The 21,484-nt window shown below is 43.3% G+C and overlaps 1 protein-coding gene across 1 annotated transcript in view; it reads right to left on the reverse strand.

Annotated features, from left to right (window-relative positions):
- LOC147717665 (E3 ubiquitin-protein ligase TRIM39-like) overlaps positions 1-21,484 on the reverse strand; it is a 158,398-nt gene that overhangs the window by 120,911 nt on the left and 16,003 nt on the right. The window contains exon 2 of the mRNA XM_086924453.1: positions 20,579-20,992. Within this exon, the coding sequence (XP_086780579.1) occupies positions 20,579-20,989 (411 nt within the window). The 5' untranslated portion in view covers positions 20,990-20,992. The remainder of the gene's footprint in view (positions 1-20,578; positions 20,993-21,484) is intronic.

Genomic DNA, 21,484 nt, shown 5'->3' on the forward strand with positions numbered 1-21,484 from the left:
TCCATTATCTGAAACGAAATACTCAAGAAATCCTTCTCTTCTGAATAACTCTTGTACAAATCTACTCCGCGGAACCGTTTTACAGCTACCCACTTTGAAAAGTAATCTATTATCACTAGGATAAAAACATTTCCATGTGAAATGCCTTCATATGGAACCAATATATTAATAGTCAATTTCTTCCATGGCTTTTCAATAACCAAAGAATGTAAAACAGTAGTATGCCTTGTCTTGAGTACTTTGTCTGAATCTACTCACAAAGAACAACCTTTCACAAAAGAGATATCATTACCTATATACGGCCACTAAACTTGATCTCTCTTTCCCCCGACAAGCAATTATTGGGCAATGGGAGGGATAAAGCGCTCTGCTGAGTTGGGGTGGCGGGCAGTTGAAAGTTCGTCTAGCAGGGAGGCAGGGAGGGTGGGTGGGACACAGGGTGGGAGGGTAGCTGGGTTGTTTTCCTGTGTTACTTTTGTTGTTTGTATAGTAGCGAAGGAGACATGTTGCTCTAATGAAGGTGCATCGCAGGTTGGGTCCCCTATTGATTTACACATCACTACTCTCATCTGTAGATGGCTACACACGTGACAGGTACACCTGAGACTCGTCTGACGCAACCCTCCCACCAGTCGGCCTTAACCGTCCTAACATGGAATGCCCGGGGATTGGGGGACAAGGTGAAGCGAGGTCTTGTACTGCAATACCTGAAACATTGTAATCCAGCCATAGTCCTACTACAGGAAACACATCTTGTGGGCTCGGCTTCAAAGGCAATGGATAGGTGGGGATATAAGTTCATTGCACATGCATACTTCTCCTCTGGTTCTAGGGGCACAGGGATTCTCATAAGGAAAAAATTCCCGCTGGTGTGCCAACAGACGAGAACAGATAAGGGCCGTTTCGCGGCTGTGACATGTCAATGGGAGGGTCGTCTTTTCAAATTTGTGTCCGTATATATCCCTCCTGCCCTACAAGCTACAGCACACACTGCCCTCACGGCATTCCTATTGGCTTTGCCGGTGGCGACGTTGGTGATAGGGGGCGACTTTAATGATATTGTAGACGGTGAGATTGATAGATATCCGCACACCAAGGCGATGCGGGGGGACTCCTCGGCTGCTGTACACCCTGCGGCTTACAGACTGCTGGAGACACAAACACCCTCATGATAAACAGTACACCTACTATTCCGCGGCCCATGATTGTCTCTCGCGGATAGATTATGTTTTGATGTCTGCAGAAGGACTACAAGGCATTGAGGAGGCGGATATCCGCCCCAGAGGAATTTCTGATCACTCCCCGCTGCTACTCACATACGCAAACCACCGTATCCATAGACTTCGCATGTTCCCTGTTCATGCGGAATATCTACAGGCTGCCCCTCTTGTGAAGGCTCTGACCAACACCACCAAACAATTTTTTCAAGAAAATACTGGCTCCGTGGGCTCCCACAGCACCCTATGGGAGGCCTACAAAGCAGTCTTGCGCGGACAGGCAATAGCCTCCATTGCTGGTCACAAGCGAACACAACGACAGGAACTTAAAGCCCTCAAGGAGGCTCTTAACATTGCAATTCAGGAACAGGAGACTCACCTATCTCTGAGGACCGCCCAGGCGATCCGCCTGAAGCGCACCGAGTGGGTGACATACCAGAAAGAAATGGTTAAAAATACACTGCAGGCGACCGGTCACAGGGTTTATGAGCTAGGGGATAAAGCGGGGAAGATGTTGGCCTGGTTGGACAAAAAAGAAAAAGCAGGTAGAGTCATTGCGCAACTGTCGTCCCCCTCGGGGTATACGACCTCGGAAAACAGTGGGGACTTGCTCCGCCCTTTTGCGATCCCTGCGCAAAATCATGCCACTCCTTCCAGCACAAGCTCGGGCGTTGATAGTCAGGTGCACTATTCTTAGTCGCCTCGACTATTGTAACGCATTGTTACTTGAGTCTCCAGCTGTGCTGCTGGATCGACTCCAAAGAATTCAGTCGGCCTCTGCCAAGCTAGCTCTCGGTTGGACCAGGAGATCCTCTGCCACAGCGGCCTTAGCCGAGCTACACTGGCTCCCTCTGAAGCAGCGTGTGGCATTCAAGGCCCTTTGCCTTGTCTTTAAGGCTCTGCATGGAGTCGGGCCCAGACCTCTGCAAGCTTTGTTCTCCTGGTACACCCCCAACAGAACCCTTCGCTCTGCCTCAGCCTGTCTGGTAACAGTTCCTAGATACAACAAAGTTAGAACTGGGGGCAGATCCTTCAGAGTCGCAGCGGCTAAACTGTGGAACAGTCTGCCCTTTGACATCCGCCAAATATCACAACTCCTCCCCTTTCGGAAACGTATCAAGACCTGGCTATTTCCCTAACTCTATTCGCCTGCTACTCGCTCTCGTTCTCCTCAGTTAAAGAGTATTCTCCAGCGCCAGGAAACCTGCAAGGTGTTAGCCACGCTATACAAATACTTTAAATAAATAAAATAATAAAATCCTGCGGCCATAGTAGGCCTTTTGGCCGACCATTTGGAAAACACTTATGCTCCCCAAGTGCCCTACACGATAGAGGCGGCATACGATTATATTAAAGATCTGACAATCCCTCACCTTTCCCCAGAAGCAGTGCTCCTACTTAAGGCAGACATCACCGCTGAGGAAATACAGGAGGCAACCTATGCGCTAGCGTCTGGTAAGGCACTGGGCCCCAACGGGCTTCCGGTGGAACTATATGAGAAAACTGTATGAACGACGGCCCCCTATCTTCTTAATATGTTTTCTGATAGTCTTGAAGCTGGGGAACTGCCCAGGGACCAACGTCTCGCCACGATTGTCCCGATCCATAAACCTGGAAAAACGGCGATGTCCTGTGCCTCCTATCGCCCTATCTCCTTAATAAATGCAGAACCAAAGATCCTTGCCAAATTACTGGCGTTGCGACTGGCCCCCCACCTTCACACTCTGGTGCATCCAGATAAGTCTGGCTTTATGCCGCACCGTAGTACAGCACTCAACCTGCGCCGCCTGCAGGCGGTGCTGGCCCGCCGATAACATATACAGGAACCTGCTGTCCTCCTTTCCTTTGACGCCACTATGGCGTTCGATACCGTGGAATGGCCTTATCTGTTCGCTGTGCTTCAACACATGGGCTTTGGCCCTAAGTTCTGCACCTGGGTCCGTCTACTCTATACCAAACCCCTGGCCCAGGTGGCAGCAGATGGTCACATCTCTAGGGACTTCCCACTTGGCCGCGGGACAAGGCAGGGGTGCCCGTTATCCCCCTTGTTATTTGCACTGATCCTTGAGCCATTAGCGATCTGGATCCGGTGGGAGCCCTCCATTAAGGGCCTCCGGTGGTCGGCTGTATGGGAAGATCGCATATTCCTATATGCAGACGATATCCTTCTCTACCTCACTTCCCCCAAAAAATCAATTCTAGAGCTCCTTAATGTCTGCGAAACATTTGGGAGAGTGTCGGGATATAGGATTAACTGGACTAAATCAGTCCTATTCGTTCTTGCCGGCCTCCCACCTCGGCTCCCTGCGAGCTGCCCTTTACGTCCCACCAAGACGGCTTTCAAATACCTGGGTGTTTGTGTGACATCGGACCCAGACGAGTTCTTCGCCCTGAATTTGAAACCCCCACTGGACCGGTTCAAACGAGATGCGAAGGTATGGCCCTCTCACCCTCCTGGGCAAAGCTGCACTATTCAAAATGATGTCACTCCCTCGCTTCCTGTATTTCCTTGAAAATACTCCGTTCCCGGCCTCCTATTTTACAGCGATCGCGGCAGCGGTCTCTACCTTGCTATGGGATGGGAATCCAGCACGTATTGCGCAATGCAAGCTGGTGAAAGACTGGTACGACGGGGGTATCGCACTCCCAAATATCGAACTGTACTACTGGGCGGCCCACCTCAAGCAAATCAACTATTGGCTGCATGCCCCGCAGACTGAACCTGCATACTTAGTAGACAGACAGTGTTTGGAATCCTGTCCGTTGGGGAACCTCTACAGTCGTGGCGTGTCGTCAGACCTATTGGGTCCTACGGTGCAACTCTGGTATAAAGCGCATAGGCGCCTTCAGTGCTCTGATGTTATCACGCAAATGACACCCTTATGGGACTCGCATAGGTTGGGTTTCCTGCGCAATAGTAAGGGGTTCCAGGCCTGGGACAGCATAGGCATTTCGGTGGTGGGAGACCTTTGAAAAAAACGCAAGGTGGTGGACTTTTCATTCCTGCAAATCAATTACGATATGGCGCAGTCGGAATGATTTAGATATATCCAAATTCGAGATGCGCTGCAAACAGCCATCCCGGCGGGGATGGATCTGCAGGAATCCACCCCTCTTGAAGATAGATTGTTGACAGAACACATGTCGTGCAAAGCAACATCCTTTACATACCGAAAGTTGGTTAACAACCTCCCTGACATGCTCTCTAAGTTGAGACTCAGCTGGTCTAGGGATATCGGTGAATTCGATGACTCGGAGTGGCAAGAGGCCCTTTCCTTGCCGCGGGAGATGGATATCCCCTCCAGGCTTAAATTGGTCCAACTGAAAATATTACACCGCACATATTACACCAGAACAGTCCTCTACAAGATAGGAAAGGCTTCCCATGTGTATTGTCTCCGTAGATGCGGGGAGGAGGGAACATTCTATCACACTATATGGGACTGTGGCCGGGTGGCAATGTACTGGACTGCTGTGATGTGCACCATTTCCCAAACCACAACTGTTTCCCTGTTGCCCGATCCCCGGTGCTGCCTGTTAAATATATGGGAAGCAACGGACCTAACCCATCGTCAGCAAGACTGGGCCATGTTGGGTATGATGATGGCAAAACGCAACATAGCTAGGCTGTGGGGCTCAGATGTGCTACCCGCGTTGAGGGACTGGTGCAGAGACATGGATGATGCGATGATGGCCGGAAATGTGGTATTTGTCCACCGGGGATGCCCGGGGAAGTGGGAGCAAATCTGGGGTGCATGGAACAAGTTCAGGGGGGATATATGTGAGCCCCCACGGATTGACGTGGAATAGGCCCTTTCAGATTGAGAGCTCTACTTGCATGTCTGTATGCTATTCTTTGTCTTTTTCTGACCTGACGGAATTCCTACTGAATTGCAGATGCTATATCGATGCGGACCTGACTGTGAATGTAAAGTATATGTTTTAGATGCTGCAACTGTATGTTTAGTCGCCTTCGATGTTTAATACAATAAAAACATGTTTTAAAAAAAAAACTTGATCTCTCACTTTCTTGATGCTATTGGTTTGTCCTAAATGTCCTAGATGAGCAATCAAAATCAATTTTTCCTAATGCCAAACGGCGGAACAAATTATTCATTGTTTAAGATCAAATTGTTAGCAATTGTTAACTCATGTCTGACTTTCCAATACAGACACAATTCTTTAAATAGGTGTTTCTCCAATGGCCACCCTTTAACAATATATTCTTTTACATTATCCATCATTTCAGCATTTACGGTAGCATTCATACACTCTTCCTTAGATATCACATGTCCGAACATCCTCAACAGTAGCTGAGACACAATTCTACTGCAGCAACAGGTCACATTTAGCTATGACATTACTAGCCAACCTGGACAAACAGTCTGCACGACAATGTATGAAACAAGGACCCCCTGAACAAAAAAATACAGTTCAATTCCTAGGTCAGGGATAAACACATATGTAAGCAAACAACCTAGGCAATTACCATTGCTTGTCTATTCAATATTAAAGTGGGTAAGCAACAGATTCCAAGGGGTAAGCCACAGTCTTTATAAGCAAAACATCAGCAAAAATTGGCGGTTAAAAACAAATAAAACGACAAAAAAACTTTAAGAATTCAAAGAACAAACAGTACATACATATCATTTATTAGATACAATAAAACAACTAAAAAGATTAAAAATAAGTGTGGTACAAAGGTGAAAGTATTGATGCGCATTTCGGCGAACCAGCGCCTTCTTCAGGACAAACCACCTAGTAACCTAAATAATAAACAAACATATAAAAAATTCATCACTAAACTAGTAATTATTCTGATAAACTGCATATAAACTTACATTTACAATATATATAACAATCTTTTAACACATTAACGCATATATCACAGTAAAGCTGTAAAATACACTGCATGGAATATGGTTACCCACTCATATATGGACAAATAAGACTCAAAAAGGGATAGGAGTCATTTAGTATACGGACTTCTGTGCTCATAATGAGAAGATCAAATTCTTTCACGTACGCCATTAAAAAATGCTCAAAGTGATAATGGGAGAAACACGTGACATCCTAGAAAAGGTATTCCATTTTTAGATAGGCAATTACTCTAAAATTAGTAAATAATGGCTCTTTAAATCAAAAAGGAGAGGGCCTATTCTAGATGCGCTTAGAGAAGACGATGCAAAACAGTACTTTACCCAAATGGGAAAAGGAAAAGGAAAAAAATTCCAGAGGCTTCCGATATGTTTATCAATATCTATTATTAATACTTACATAAATTCCAAAAATGCACCATATCTAAAACTTCTTCTTACTTCAATTTATCGCATATGTGTTTCTGATGATATGGTGTATTCACTATTCCAATTCTATCAACAATAGAATTAAAGAACAAAATATAAGAATAATACATGTATATCACCATACATGTTAAGACAGATCTAACATTCTATTCCTTTATCAAATTCCATATTCATGATGATTATTTCAAGATATGATGAAAACGGACAAAATCGAATAGGATAAGAACCTTCAAGTAAATATATTCCACCATAGTCACTCGGGGTTGGACAGATGATTTAAAATCTTGAATAACATATTTATTTTGTACTCAACAGAACAATAATCCAGAAAAGGGGATATTGCATACCTAATTTCTAATTGTTGGATACATAGCCCTCAAAGTTCACAGTCAATCAGACAGGTTTAACAATAGCTATAAGGAACATATAAATGGAGAGAAGGTGTCCATAAGTTTAATGCACTATTTGCAAAAACGCACATTCAGTAATTGCGAAATTGATTAAAGTCATAACACTCCTACAACCCACCTTAATTGAAATCGCGATTCGGTGCTTCAATTGGGGGCGAACATTCAAGTAGGATAAGGATCATAGGCATCGATCGGTAGATAAAACACGAGAAAAAACTGATGTATTATATCCGTCACAAACCGTAATGGACAGGATCTGTGGATAAGGATAACAATATATGCAATGAATTATTGCGGCTGGCGGAACGAGGTATAATCAAAAATACCTAACCGTAAAAAATAATTTCCTAATAGTAACTATGGGGCATATTATCAAGCACGGCGTTAACATTATCGCCGTTTTAGCGTAGAAATCTGCCGCTAAAGCGGCGATAATGGGCTTGATAATACGCCGTAGAGAATTCCCATTGAAGCCCATGTTCACACCAGAACCTGGGCTTCTATGGGAACTCACAAGGGCATATTATCAAGCCCATTATTGCCGCTTTAGCAGCAGTTTTCTGCCGCTAAAGCGGCGATAATGCTAACGCTGTTTCTTGATAATATGCCCCTATATTCCTGCTTCGCCTCCGTGGTTATTCCCATAGATATAGGGCGCAATACTATGGGGTAATAAGAAGACAAAAGTATAACAACAGGGTTTTCAGTTCATGAAAATACTATTTAAAGGCAATAAGTTCATCTAAAAAACGCCCAAGACAAAAAGAATTTATAGGGATACTTTAAATACCAATGGAACATATTTATACTATAGTACCCTCTTATAGACAACGTTGTCGATGAATAAAGAGACAATGCTAAAAGATATGTAAACATACCTGCATCGGATTTATTCAGTACACGAACACGGAGACTAACGATAATGAACGGCGTCTGACGTCAGGATACGACGTGTAGGCAAAAGAAGATCAGCAATCTCTACCTATCTCAGCCTTTAAGTATATTCATCCCGAAACGTGAATGACGTGATTCTGTGTCATGTGGTCGCCTAAAATGCAGATACGCGATATCCAGCATGGAAACTAAGAGGGGACTAATTAGCACTCGATGTTTCAAGATGGAAACAAAACTATACTTACTCTATCTTCCGCTATGCAAATAAGCGGCACCCGGCATAGAGACAAAAAGAGGGCTAAATAGCAGTCAATGTTCCAGATGGAAACAAGTATATTTTCTCTCTGGATCGCATATTAAATGGCATTATTTAAACAGACGACAAGCAAAGAGTCAAAATAAATCGTATAGTCCATTAATATTAGGTAAATATCAATATAAGGCAGCAACAGATGTTTCTATTCCTATAAGAGTGACATTGTTGGACTTGGACATTATTTAGTTAGCTGGCGACCGCGGTGTTATAGTGGGATTATGTAATCGCATTTTCCCACGGGATTTCACTGTTTGATCCGTTCCGAAAGGTGTCAAAGGAGAAAATCCAAAACACCTCACGTTTCTTTCGGATTCGTTCACCGCCAATGTAGTCAGGAATGTTAATCTTTTCTTAAACTCGCCATTTGAAGTCTTCAGGACTATGATTGCAATCAAGAAAATGTTTCACCATTGGCGACAACAATTTCTTAGTCCTTATAGCAGAGCGATGCTCTGTTAGTTGGACATGAATAGGTCTGGAAGTCTCGCCCACGTATCCGAGGGAACATGGACATTGAATAAGGTACACAACACTCAACGTTTTACAATTCCACATATCAGTGGCTGATGCAGTGTATCCATTATGGGTGAAATTCATACCTTCTAAAATACTAGAGCAAGAATTACAAGTAGAACATCTAAATGTCCCCTTTATTGGTTGGTTCGTATCTATAGATTTTTGCAAAAAAGGTACTTGGTTCGTCTGTCCCATAAATCTAGAATGGACAATGTGGTCTTTTATATTCCTACAACGTCTATGAGCAAACAATGGTTTCTCTAATTTCTGGTCTCTGGTGCAGTTACTATTTAGGATGTGCCAGGTCGAATTAATGACCTGTTTCACTTTCGCATCAAGGGTTGAGTGTCTAGTGACACATACAAGTTGTTTGGTCTCTATATCTGGTTTTGATCTCAGAAGATGGTCCCTGTCAAAGAACCGGGCTCTTTTATAGGAGTCCCTCACCAGCCGGTGAGGGTAACCCCTCTCTAGAAACTTCTTTCTCATATCTCCATTTGTCTGTCAAAATCTCGCAAGTCAGTGCAATTTCGCCTTACTCTCAAGAATTGAGAGAAGGGGATGCTTTGCTTCTGATTGCGGGGGTGGAAGCTCTGGAAGTGTAACAGGGTGTTCCCTGCGGTCAGTTTAACAAACAGGTCCACCTTTAGCTTTCCCTCGTCATGAAAGATCATTATATCCAGGAACTCAACTTTATTAGCACAAATATGTGCTGTAAATTTTAGATTGTTGTCCACGACATTCAGCCATATCAGAAACTCCGAAAGAGAATCCCTCCCATCGCGCCAGACAAAAAAGATGTCATCGATGTATCTGGATCAAAGGGAGACAGACTCAAAAACGGGGCGATCTCGTTATAGATATACCTATCCTCGAAGGAAGCCATATAGATATTCGCCACTGAAGGAGCAACAGATGCCCCCATGCTTACACCTCATATCTGACGGTACAAACGTGTTCCAAATTCAAAAATATTTTCAGATAAAACTATCTTCAAACATGCAAGTACAAAGGTCTTAGGGCATGGTATCTTCTGTTGGTCAATGAACCATTCAGTGGTTTCCATTGCTCCGGTCAGGGGGATGTTACTGTACAAAGATTCAACATCTAAGGTGACAAGGAGATCTGACTGAATGGTTCATTGACCAAGAGAAGATACCATGCCCTAAGACCTTTGTACTCATAGACGTTGTAGGAATATAAAGGACCAAATTGTCCATTCTAGATTCATGGGACAGACGAACCAAGTACCTTTTTTGCAAAAGTCTATAGATACGAACCAACCAATAAAGGGGACTTTTAGATGTTCTACTTGTAAATCTTGCGCTAGTATTTTAGAAAGTACGAATTTCACCCATAATGGATACACTGCATCAGCCACTGATATGTGGAATTGTAAAACGTCGAGTGTTGTGTGCCTTATTCAATGTCCATGTTCCATCGGATATGTGGGCGAGACTTCCAGACCTATTCAAGTCAGACTAACAGAGCATCGCTCTGCTATAAGGACTAAGAAATTGTTGTCACCAATGGTGAAACATTTTCTTGATTGCAATCATAGTCCTGAAGACTTCAAATGGCGAGTTTTAGAAAAGATTAACATTCCTGACTCCATTGGCGGTGAACGAATCCGAAAGAAACGTGGGGTGTTTTGGATTTTCTCCTTTGACACCTTTCGGAACGGATTAAACAGTGAAATCCCATGGGAAAATGCGATTACATAATCCCACTATAACACCGCAGTCGCCAGCTATCTAAATAATGTCCAAGTCCAACAATGTCACTCTTATAGGAATAGAAACATCTGTTGCTGCCTTATATTGATATTTACATAATATTAATGGACTATACAATTTATTTTGACTCTTTGTTTGTCGTCTGTAAAAATAATGCCATTTAATATGCGAGAGAAAATATACTTGTTTCCATCTGGAACATTGACTGCTATTTAGCCCTCTTTTTGTCTCTATGCCGTGTGCCGCTTATTTGCATAGCGGAAGATAGAGTAAGTATAGTTTTGTTTCTATCTTGAAACATCGAGTGCTAATTAGTCCCCTCTTAGTTTCCATGCTGGATATCACGTATCTGCATTTTAGGCGACCACATGACACAGAATCACGTCATTCACATTTCGGGATGAATATATTTAAAGGCTGAGCTAGGTAGGGATTTGTCATCTTCTTTTGCCTACAAGTCGTATCCTGACGTCAGACGCCGTTCATGCCCGTTAGTCTCCATGTTCGTGTACTGAATAAATCCGATGCAGGTATGTTTACATATCTTTTAGCATTGTCTCTTTATTCATCGACAACGTTGTCTATAAGAGGGTACTATAGTATAAATATGTTCCATTGGTATTCAAAGTATCCCTATAAATTCTTTTTGTCTTGGGCGTTTTTTAGATGAACTTATTGTCTTTAAATAGTATTTTCATAAACTGAAAACCCTGTTGTTATACTTTTGTCTTCTTATTACCCCATAGTATTGCGCCTTATATCTATGGGAATAACCACGGAGGCGAAGCAGGAATATAGTTACTATTAGGTAATTATTTTTTACGGTTAGGTATTTTTGATTACACCTCGTTCCGCCGGCCGCAATAATTTATTGCATATAGTGTTATGCTTATCCACAGATCCTGTCCATTACGGTTTGTGACGGATATTATACATCAGTTTTTTACTCGTGTTTTATCTACCGATCGATGCCTATGATCCTTATCCTACTTGAATGTTCGCCCCCAATTGAAGCACCGAATCACGATTTCAATTAAGGTGGGTTGTAGGAGTGTTATGACTTTAATCAATATCGCAATTACTGAATATGCGTTTTTGCAAATAGTGCATTAAACTTGTGGACACCTTCTCTCCATTTATAGGTTCCTTATAGCTATCGTTAAACCGGTCTGATCGACTGTGAACTTTGAGTGCTATGTGTCCAACAATTAGAAATTAGGTATGCAATATCCCCTTTTCTTGATTATTGTTCTGTTGCGTACAAAATAAATATGTTATTCAAGATTTTAAATCATCTGTCCAACCCCGAGTGACTATGGTGGAATATATTTACTTGAAGGTTCTTATCCTTTGCGATTTTGTCCGTTTTCATCATATCTTGAAATAATTATCATGAATATGGAATTTGATAAAGGAATAGAATGTTAGATCTGTCTTAACATGTATGGTGATATACATGTATTATTCTTATATTTCGTTCTTTAATTCTATTGTTGATAGAATTGGAATAGTGAATACACCATATCATCAGAAACACGTATGCGATAAATTGAAGTAAGAAGAAGTTTTAGATTTGGTGCATTTTTGGAATTTATGTAAGTATTAATAATAGATATTGATAAACATATCGGAAACCTCTGGAATTTTTTTCCTATTCCTTTTCCCATTTGGGTAAAGTACTGTTTTGCATCGTCTTCTCTAAGCGCATCTAGAATAGGCCCTCTCCTTTTTGATTTAAAGAGCCATTATTTACTAATTTTAGAGTAATTGCCTATCTAAAAATTGAATACCTATCTAGGATGTCACCTGTTTCTCCCATTATCACTTTGAGCATTTTTTTATGGCGTAAGTGAAAGAATTTGATCTTCTCATTATGAGCACAGAAGTCCGTATACTATATGACTCGTATCCCTTTTTGAGTCTTATTTGTCCATATAAGAGTGGGTAACCATATTCCATGCAGTGTTTTTTACAGCTTTACTGTGATATATGCGTTAATGTGTTAAAAGATTGTTATATATATTGTGAATGTAAGTTTATATGCAGTTTATCAGAATAATTACTAGTTTAATGATGAATTTTTTATGTTTTGTTTATTATTTTGGTTACTAGGTGGTTTGTCCTGAAGAAGGCGCTGGTTCGCCGACACGCGCGTCGATACTTTCACCTTTGTACCACACTTATTTTTAATCTTTTTAGTTGTTTTATTGTATCTAATAAATGATATGTATGTACTGTTTGTTCTTTGAATTCTTAAAGTTTTTTGCTCCTTTTATTTATTTTAAGCCGCCAATTTTTGCTGATGTATTGCTAATAAAGACTGTGGCTTACCCCTTGGTATCTGTTACTTACCCACTTTATTATTGAATAGACAAGCAATGGTAATTGCCTAGGTTGTTTGCTTACATATATACAAACAGTCTGCACGTACATTTTGTACTCCAGGTAAATACACTACAGTAAAATTATATTCATATAACTTTGCCAGCAATCTTATCATTCGAGTCGAAGGCTTTCCTGCTCCATATTTGGACAAAAATATTAGGGGTTTAGGATATTTCCTGAGTTTGAAAGCTTTACCCCACAAGTAGGTCTTAAACTGCTCTACAGTCCACACACAACCTAGAGCTTTTCTTTTTATAGTAGAATACTTTGTTTCTGTCAAAGTGAGTGGCCTGGTAGCAAAAGCAATGGTATGCTCAACAACTCCATGACTCAATACCGCACCTAGCCCTGTGGCACTAGAATTAACTTTAACTATATTGGCAGTAAAATGTGAAAATGCTGCTAGCGATTTACATCCAATGATGGTTATTTAACCAATTTGACCACCAAAAAGTGTGCACTGGTCCAGTCAAACTCCCTTTCCAACTGCAATGGAAGTACCATGTCAGCAAATTTACTCACAAACCTTGAATCATATTCGCACAGCCAAGAAAGGATATAGGCTGAGCCTTGTTCTGATGTTCCACCAATTCCTAATAGAATCAAGCAAGTCTTTTTTTGTAGCAATACCTGTGCCGCTGATCTGGTGTCCTAAATACACTAACTCTGATGCAAACAATTGACGCCTACCAAGGCGAACTGTCATTCCCTATTCTTCCAACACTGATAACACTTTGGCAACAGTCTTGCGATGCTTACTAGTAGATTATGAATACACCAAAATATCATTCTGGAATGCCACCACACCATCAGTGTTTCCAAAAAGACAATTCATCAATTTCTGAAACACTGATGCGGCAGATGACAATTCTGGTGTTATGAATTTAATGATGTGTTATGAGTCTTTTGTAAACTCCATTTGATGGTATGCTGCCTTTAAGTCAATAGTGGTAAAGTATTTGGCACCATCCAATTTCGCAAGCAATTCTTGAACTTTGTGTAAAGGGTGACACTCCACCACAATCTGTATACTGACCGATCTCAGGTCAACACACATTCTGAGTTCCACATTTTTCTTTTTAACTGGAACAATGGGAGAAAGACACTCAGATGCATCAACTGGTTCTATCACACCTTCAGCACACAATTTTGTAATCATTTCTGACAATTCCCGTCCTACTGATAATGGAACCGGTCTCAGTTTGTGTATGGTCAGTACAGCATTTCTTTTAAGTGGACTTTTATGGGAAAACCCCTTTACTTTCCCAAGCTCTTTCCTAAACACATTCTTGAGCTCATTAAGAAAACATTCCAAATCTTTATCACCTCCTTTGCCATCTTGCACCAATAACATCTCTTCTGCCATACAAACCTGTACCTTGACATTGGGAGTTAAAGTCCCACATTAGGATCCCTTTGTCATGTTACTCTACGATTTGGGAAAAATTCTCATTCCTAAGACCACACTTGCTAAGGTTATCTGTGAATGCATATTATTTAAAATTTAAGATCACAACAGCCTGCACCTGGATCTTCCAGATACCACCAAGATTGGGCTGCAGCACATTCAGACTTTTGCAGTAAGGAAAGCTGCTAACCGGAAAATATTTGATCATGTACTATGAGAACGTGAGTTTCTGTTGCAGTACCCCCCCCCCCCCCACGTTTTGCCTGACACCTGATGCACTTTTCCTTGGTGTGACCTGGGTCCCTGCCAATCAGGTACCCAGGGCCTGTGTTCCAGCCCTAAAAAATATACTAAAGCCTAAACCCAATTGGCATCTCTGGCCACATGTCAGCCCCTAGTAAATGGTACCCTAGGTACCCAGGGCATTGTGACCAGAGAAGACCCCTAAGGGCTGCAGCACTTATTGTGCCACCCTTAGGGGCCCTGATCCCTTGACACCCACACACTGCCTGTGCAAGCGGAGTGTCTAGGTGCAGAACTAAGCAAAGAGTCGACATGGCACACATCCCTGTGTGCCCTGCCCACACACCCACTGCCCTGGCATACATCAGCCACCCCTCAAGCTAGGTGTCCTATGCCACTGGTGTGGGCACAGGTGCCTGAGCCCTGTGCCCCTACAGTACCCAGGGCCATTCCTGGGCACTGTAAGTGCAGTGATGCCATTAAAAGTATATGGGGCTGGGAGGTTGTCATTACGAACTCCACAGCACCATAATGGCTACATTGAACACTGACAAGTTTGATATCAAACTTCTCGGCACATTAAACCCACACTGATGCCAGTGTGGGATTTAAAGTAAAATGCACTACAGAGGGCATCTTAGAGATGCCCCCTGAAACCTAACCTACAATCCACGTCTTGTCTGAGAGGCTGCATAGGCTGCCACACAGCAGGCATGTTGCTGGACCCATGGGTGGAGAGCTCCCCGCTCTCCTGGGCCTGCAACAATGCACATCCTGGGACAAGGTGCCAAGCCTCCTCCCCCAGGATGGGTAGGGGAAGCTTCAAAGGCATTCTGCCTTCGTGAGCTTCTCCAGACCACTTGCTGTACTCAGCAACTGGCCCCCACGTGCTCTGACCCCCACTCTGGTGGGAAGACTGGCGGGAAAACCTACGTCAGAAAGGGGGGTGTGCCAGCCTGTGCCAACTCCACCCCTCAGGTGGGAGAGGCGAGGTGATGCATGACCCCGGGCTCCGGCGATCTTGAAGATGGGGAGCCCTGCCCAATCACAGCTAGGCTACTGCCCCCATCCCACAGGAGAGGAGAAGGCTAGGGTGTGTACCCACCCCAGGACAGAGACCCATTGGTCCCTGCCCTTGCCCTACCTATAACACACCTAAATTCAGTATTTAGGGGCATCCTGAACCTTTTTCCACAAATCAAGATTACGAAACAAGAAAGAAGATCAAGGAACACGTAGACCTGCTGTGCAGCTGCTAAAAAGAGGAAGACACCAACTGATTTGGCCACAGCCCTACTTGCCTGTCGACCCTCGAACCAGCTCCTGTTAAACCCCGGCATCTCCAGTGGTCAGCAACCTCAAAAACCCCGGAGGACCTGACTGCCTTGCGACTCGACTACCTAGGTCTCCCACGAGCAGTGGTACAGCTCAAAGCAAGTAACAAGCCCTGGCATTAGCCCGCAACCATGCACACTCTGCACCCGGCAAGCCTGGCCTGTGCCGGAGTGAATCAAGACCCTGAGGACGTCCCCCCTGCGATTCTGACCTGGAATCCAGTGCCCAAGGACCCTCCTCGACGACCCCGACGACGCCTGCAGCCTCAGGACAAAGGGCTCCTCCAACCGCAACCAGCAGGGGGTAAGATTTCCCGACCTCAAAAGACACCCCTGCATGCCCAAAGGCCCCCTGTGCCCAAACCCTGGGTGCCTACCTATCTTCCAAGATACCAACTTACCCCTCGAAGTGTTGGTCGCTCCAGGAGATCCACCGTCCCCGAGCCTGCAGCCTTTGTTCCCTTTTCAAGATCCTCATTGAATAACAAGGAGCGCCCGACGGCTCAAAAGCACTCTGCACCCCGAGTGCCCCTGGTAGTGAAACCTTTGTCCTATCCTACTTCTGCAATTGCCCTGAGCAAGTGACCAGGAGCCCAGCTCCCACAGCCACGTGGCCTGCTAGCCAGCAGCCACCAACAAAAGGCCCCCTGCCTCTCACTGGATAACACTGGGCCTAACTACCTCCGCCCCTGTGCCGCTGAGGGTGTACCAACTGTACTTACCTGACCCTGGGGGACCCCTGAGTCTATGCCCGGAACCTTAAATTCACCAGTCGAGTACTCACCTGAAAACCGATGGCTCACTTTCCTGCCATAGGATAACATTGACTGGGTTGACTCGAAATTTCTTTTAAGTGTGAAGTTTTGAAACTTTAAAATATTCATCTAAAATCAGCTGAATAACGAATTTCGAATTACTCACCTCAGATCAGGAGAGAAGCCAGTACTGTACCTTGTAGCCCAGTACTGTACCGCAAAAGTAATCACAACTGTGTTTGCTAGTAATCTAAATTTCTGCCATAGGAAACCATTGACTGTTTTTCTGTGAAATTTCTTCTGTCCACTTTTGAAAGTTACAAATATTGCTTAAAAATCGTACCAGCTACTAAAATGTAATTACTTACCTGTCTTAGGTAGAGACCCCAGTGCTGAACCTAGGAGTCCAGTACTGGATTACAAAAGTAATGAGAACCTACTTTACCTGTGCTTTGAATTTCCTTCCATTGGATAACATTACTGGTTTTGCACTAAACATTTTGTACGTGTCAACTATTAAAATGCCTTTATATTCTTTAGAAATCATTGCAATAACTAAAACGTTTTTACTAAACTGTTTTCAGCTTAGACCCCAGGACTGAATCTAGGGTCCAGTTATGAAGTTACAAAAGTAATCTATAAAGTAATCAAATCCATTGAGCTCAATCTTAAATTGTGCTTAGAATTGTGTTGCCTACTGCAACCATTGTACCTATTGTGTTTACAAAGTTTATTGTCTCTTTGCAAAGTAATTACAAGAGAGTACTCATATCGAGAAAAGTATATTTTGATACCTGTTGGTTCTAAAAATAAAACTACTATATCTTTGGATATAAAAACAATTGGCCTAGAGTTCAGTTCTTGAGTGTGTGAAACCTTTTGCTGACTGAGTGTGTGCAACAAATGCTTTACACTGTCCTCTGGTACTGCCTAACTGCTCGGCCAAGCTACCACTTTAAAGAGTAAGGTCAGACCTGACTTTAACCTCTGTTATACCTCTGGGGATTGTGGACTCTATACACACTGTACCTTACTTTGGTCCAGTACATAAAGAGCCACTTTCTCACATGTACCCTTATCTCTGAGCAAGCAAGGTCTACCGTATCGAATGCAGCGGAAAGATCCAGGAGCACCAGCACCTGAATCCACCGTCATTCTTACTGACTCTGCCACCTCTAATAAAGCTGCCTCAGTGCTGAAACCAGACCGGAAATCGGATTAGGTGTCATGTAAAATGCCCGGATTCTCAATTAAGCTGGTCAATTGTCGCTAAACCAGTTTTTAAAACATTTTTGCTGGCGCAGGATGCAGAGAAATTGGTTGATAGTTGCTAAATTCCCCTAGATTCACATTTTTTTTTCTCAGGGGAAATAGAGTGCCATGTTTCCAAATGTCTGGGAAAATGCCAGACGCGAGGGATGTATTCCATATGTGAGTCAGCACCTGGGTAAGTGAGTGAGCCATTACTTTACACAGTTTAGGGGGGCAATGGTCTACCGGTGCCAGACTTGCATTTCTGGATTTCCATCAGCGCTTCCTGCTGAGTGATGGAGAGAAAATTTGTAAGGGAAGGTTCAGGCACGCCACACCCCGTCCCATCTGTTTTCTCTTTCTCTACTATCACTGACAAGAAATTGTAGACCTTCCGAATTTTATTATCAAACAAGTTGGAAATTCTTTCACACAGCGAGAGGGAAGGTTGCACAGTAGTCTACAATTCTCTTGGTTTGAGAAAGGAGTTAACAACCTTAAATAATTCTTTACTAGAATTATCTGCCTTGTGAATATAACTCGCTACATGGTCCCTCCTAGCTTCTTTTATCAATTTATGCAACTCTTTCAAAGCTAACTTATAAGAGACCCTAGCCATCTCGCGGTAATTTACCCTTCACTGGTGTTCCAGGCATTAACACTTGCTTTTGAATGCCCTAAGAGTCCCAGAAAACCAAGGGGCTGAAGGGGAATGCCTCATTGATCTTGTAACTCTAGAGGGAGCAATAGACTCCACAGCCGCAGCTTTCCACTTATTTAGAGCCAAAGTATCCGCATTTGGATCATTGGATACTGATGGTTGACTGGCCTGTAGAGCTGAACCTAGGAACGCATGTGACAATTTTTCCCAACTTCTTTTAACAAAATAACAGTTACCCCTGCTTTGACCAGGTTTATTCAAACTAAAAAAAAAAATGAAATTAAACAATGATCAGACCAAACCAATTGGCTAGGGACCTCGATGATCAGGGACGGGATGCTGGAGAACAAGAGGTCAAGAGTGCGCCTTGCATTGTGAGTGAGAAGGGTAATATGTTGAATCAGATTAGCCCCCAAGAGGGACGGGGCAAACTGAGCTGCCTGGGCGCAACTAGGGTAATTCATGTGTAGATTAAAATCCCCTAACACAGTAAAATTCGAGTACAATATCGATTTCTGGGCAATGTAATTACAGAGATCAGGACATATATTTGGAGCACAGTCCGGGGGTCTATAAATTAGAAGGCCAGAAAAGGAGGTTGGTGGGCCAATTTTAAAGCAAAAAATAAGCCCTTCTAACCCCTCCACGCTGAGTGGCCCAGAAGAGGCCAACTCCCAAGAATCTTTAAAAATAATGGTTACCTACCCCCTCTTTTCCCACTCTCCTGTTCCTAATTTTGTACTCTTTTTACATGCTTAATCTGAGAGAGTCCCCTGGTTCCTGAAAATATGTATCATCTCAGTGTGTCAACCCCCTTACTACATCGCAGTTATAGGGTTGAAACAAGGATCGTGTAATCACGTGAACCATCAGTATCACGCGTCAGTGGCACTGAAGGGCAAGTGTCCCCAATGCTGACCAGCAGGCAGGACAGAATATCTGAGGAGATGGCTGGAAGAGCAGTAGCAGCTGGCCCGGATCGGGGTTGGCAGGAAAGGATAAAGAAAAAAAAATAAACTTACCTCCTCGCCGTGTCTCTCCTGTTGTGTCTCTGTGTCTCTCCCGGACAGAACAGGAAGCACCCAGGCTCCCCTAAGCCACTGGTCTGAGCACCGTGGTTCAGCGCTCAGTCATGGCATGTTCTCCACGCAGGCTGTAATGCAGCCTGGGTGGAGAACATGCAAAGTGCGCATGACTGTTTGGCTGCCCTGAGAGTGCCTACCGTTCCTTCCCTTGCTCTGAGAGCAGCTCCGCCCCACAAAGCTGCCGCAGCAGAATATAATAAAATTATAATAACAACAAGTTATTATCATTTTATTATTCTTTCATTTGCACTGCTCCTCCGCCTTAGGGCACAATTCTAGAGCTGTTAAGAAGAGCAGAGGTATCCACAGGAAAAATAGAGGAGAGCGTTTCCACAAGTAATAAGTACAGTTGCAAAGATGTATTCCTTCCTCACAATGCCACAGGGCTGAGTAAGCAATAACCTGTCAGTAAAGAGTCTGTGAAGAAGCTGACAATCTCATGTTGTTTATTTGTGAGATGTAAACTACAAATGACTCAGCCAAGATACACAAAAGACACAGGAAAGCTGAAATGCAGAGAAATCAAAAAATACATCAGAACTAGTTACATTTAAAGGTTCAGCTCAACAACAACCTGCTGATCACCCACTGGAATGGTGTGCACAGTGCATTTCTATGAATTTCTATGTATGCTATTATTGTTAAAAAAACGAATCTGTTCATTCCCATAAAGTGCTTAGTGAAAGTAATATAGGTGGATGGTTTGTTTGTTGTGACTGGCAGTAAAGGAAAAAGGCCGGGGAATCCGTTGATACTACATCATCTTCTAATTTTAAAGACTGTCACGTTATTTAGCCTTGACCAAAAGCAAGAGAGTGTTAAGAAACCTTCTGTTTTTAGTTATGCAAATCAGCACTATAAAGACTAAAAAAGGGAATGCAAGGCATTAAGTGATATTATGGCACTAGTGGGATCACAGCATGTAAAGCTGGTGCATTAGGTGCAAGCTGCTTGCAACTCACACATCTCTTAGAATCATGATTTGTAGGTGACAGTGAGTCCTAAAATCAGAGACATACTGCAAGTGTAAGACATGAGATCCCCAATTGTCTCATACATACCCTGCACTCCTGGGCGGCCTCTTCTATGGGATGCACAGTGTGAGACCTGTGATCCCTGGAGCGGTCGCACACCACGCAGATGGGTTTCTGATCGTCTTGGCAGAACAGCTTCAGTGATTCCTTGTGCTTCTCACACAGCAGCTCCTTTGTTGCCTCCTTCTTAGTGTTCAACTGCTTGGCCAACTCAACAACATTGCGCAACTGTCTATTGGCCAGAATTATTTTTTGAGCAGATACTGTGAGACACTGGGGACAAGAGAAATCCGACTCCAAATCTCTCCAGCTAAGAACCAAACATGAGCGGCAGAAGTTGTGTCCACACGCCGTGATCACAGGATCATCAAAGTAATCCAGGCAGATGGGGCAAGAGGTTTCCTCTTTCAGAGTCAGTATTGGATCCACGGCAGCCATGTCCTTGTGAAAGGAAAAAGGATGTTACATTTATTTATTTTCCCAGTTACAAGATCATGATCTAGCAACAACTATGAAGGAAAAATTAAAACCCATCAGACTGACGCATATAACTTCTTGAACATTCCTTGTGTTTTGGCAGAAGACACTAAAAACGTATACAATCTAAGGTACCTTTGTTTCTCAGTCTGTTCTATCTAACGCTAGTATTTCACTGCAGTCTCAGCATACACATACAGAGAATGGAGTTCCATTTCATTCAAGGGTCCATGACTGTACCTATACTTCTCTTCTGAGCGATCATTAAGTACCTTTGCGGATATAGAGGATTCGACTTCACCAATGTCCTCTAAAGGAAGCTACTAATTGGCTTGCTATGGAACTGCACCTAGTGCAAAGAGCAGCTCCGCCAATGATCAAACATGGCAGTTACTTTCAGGATAGGGCTCCTACCCTAAATCATCAACACAGGCTGGTGATGCACTTTTGAGAATT

The sequence above is a fragment of the Lissotriton vulgaris genome, chromosome 5, assembly GCF_964263255.1.
Source record: "Lissotriton vulgaris chromosome 5, aLisVul1.2, whole genome shotgun sequence".
Classification (NCBI taxonomy): Eukaryota; Metazoa; Chordata; class Amphibia; order Caudata; family Salamandridae; genus Lissotriton; species Lissotriton vulgaris.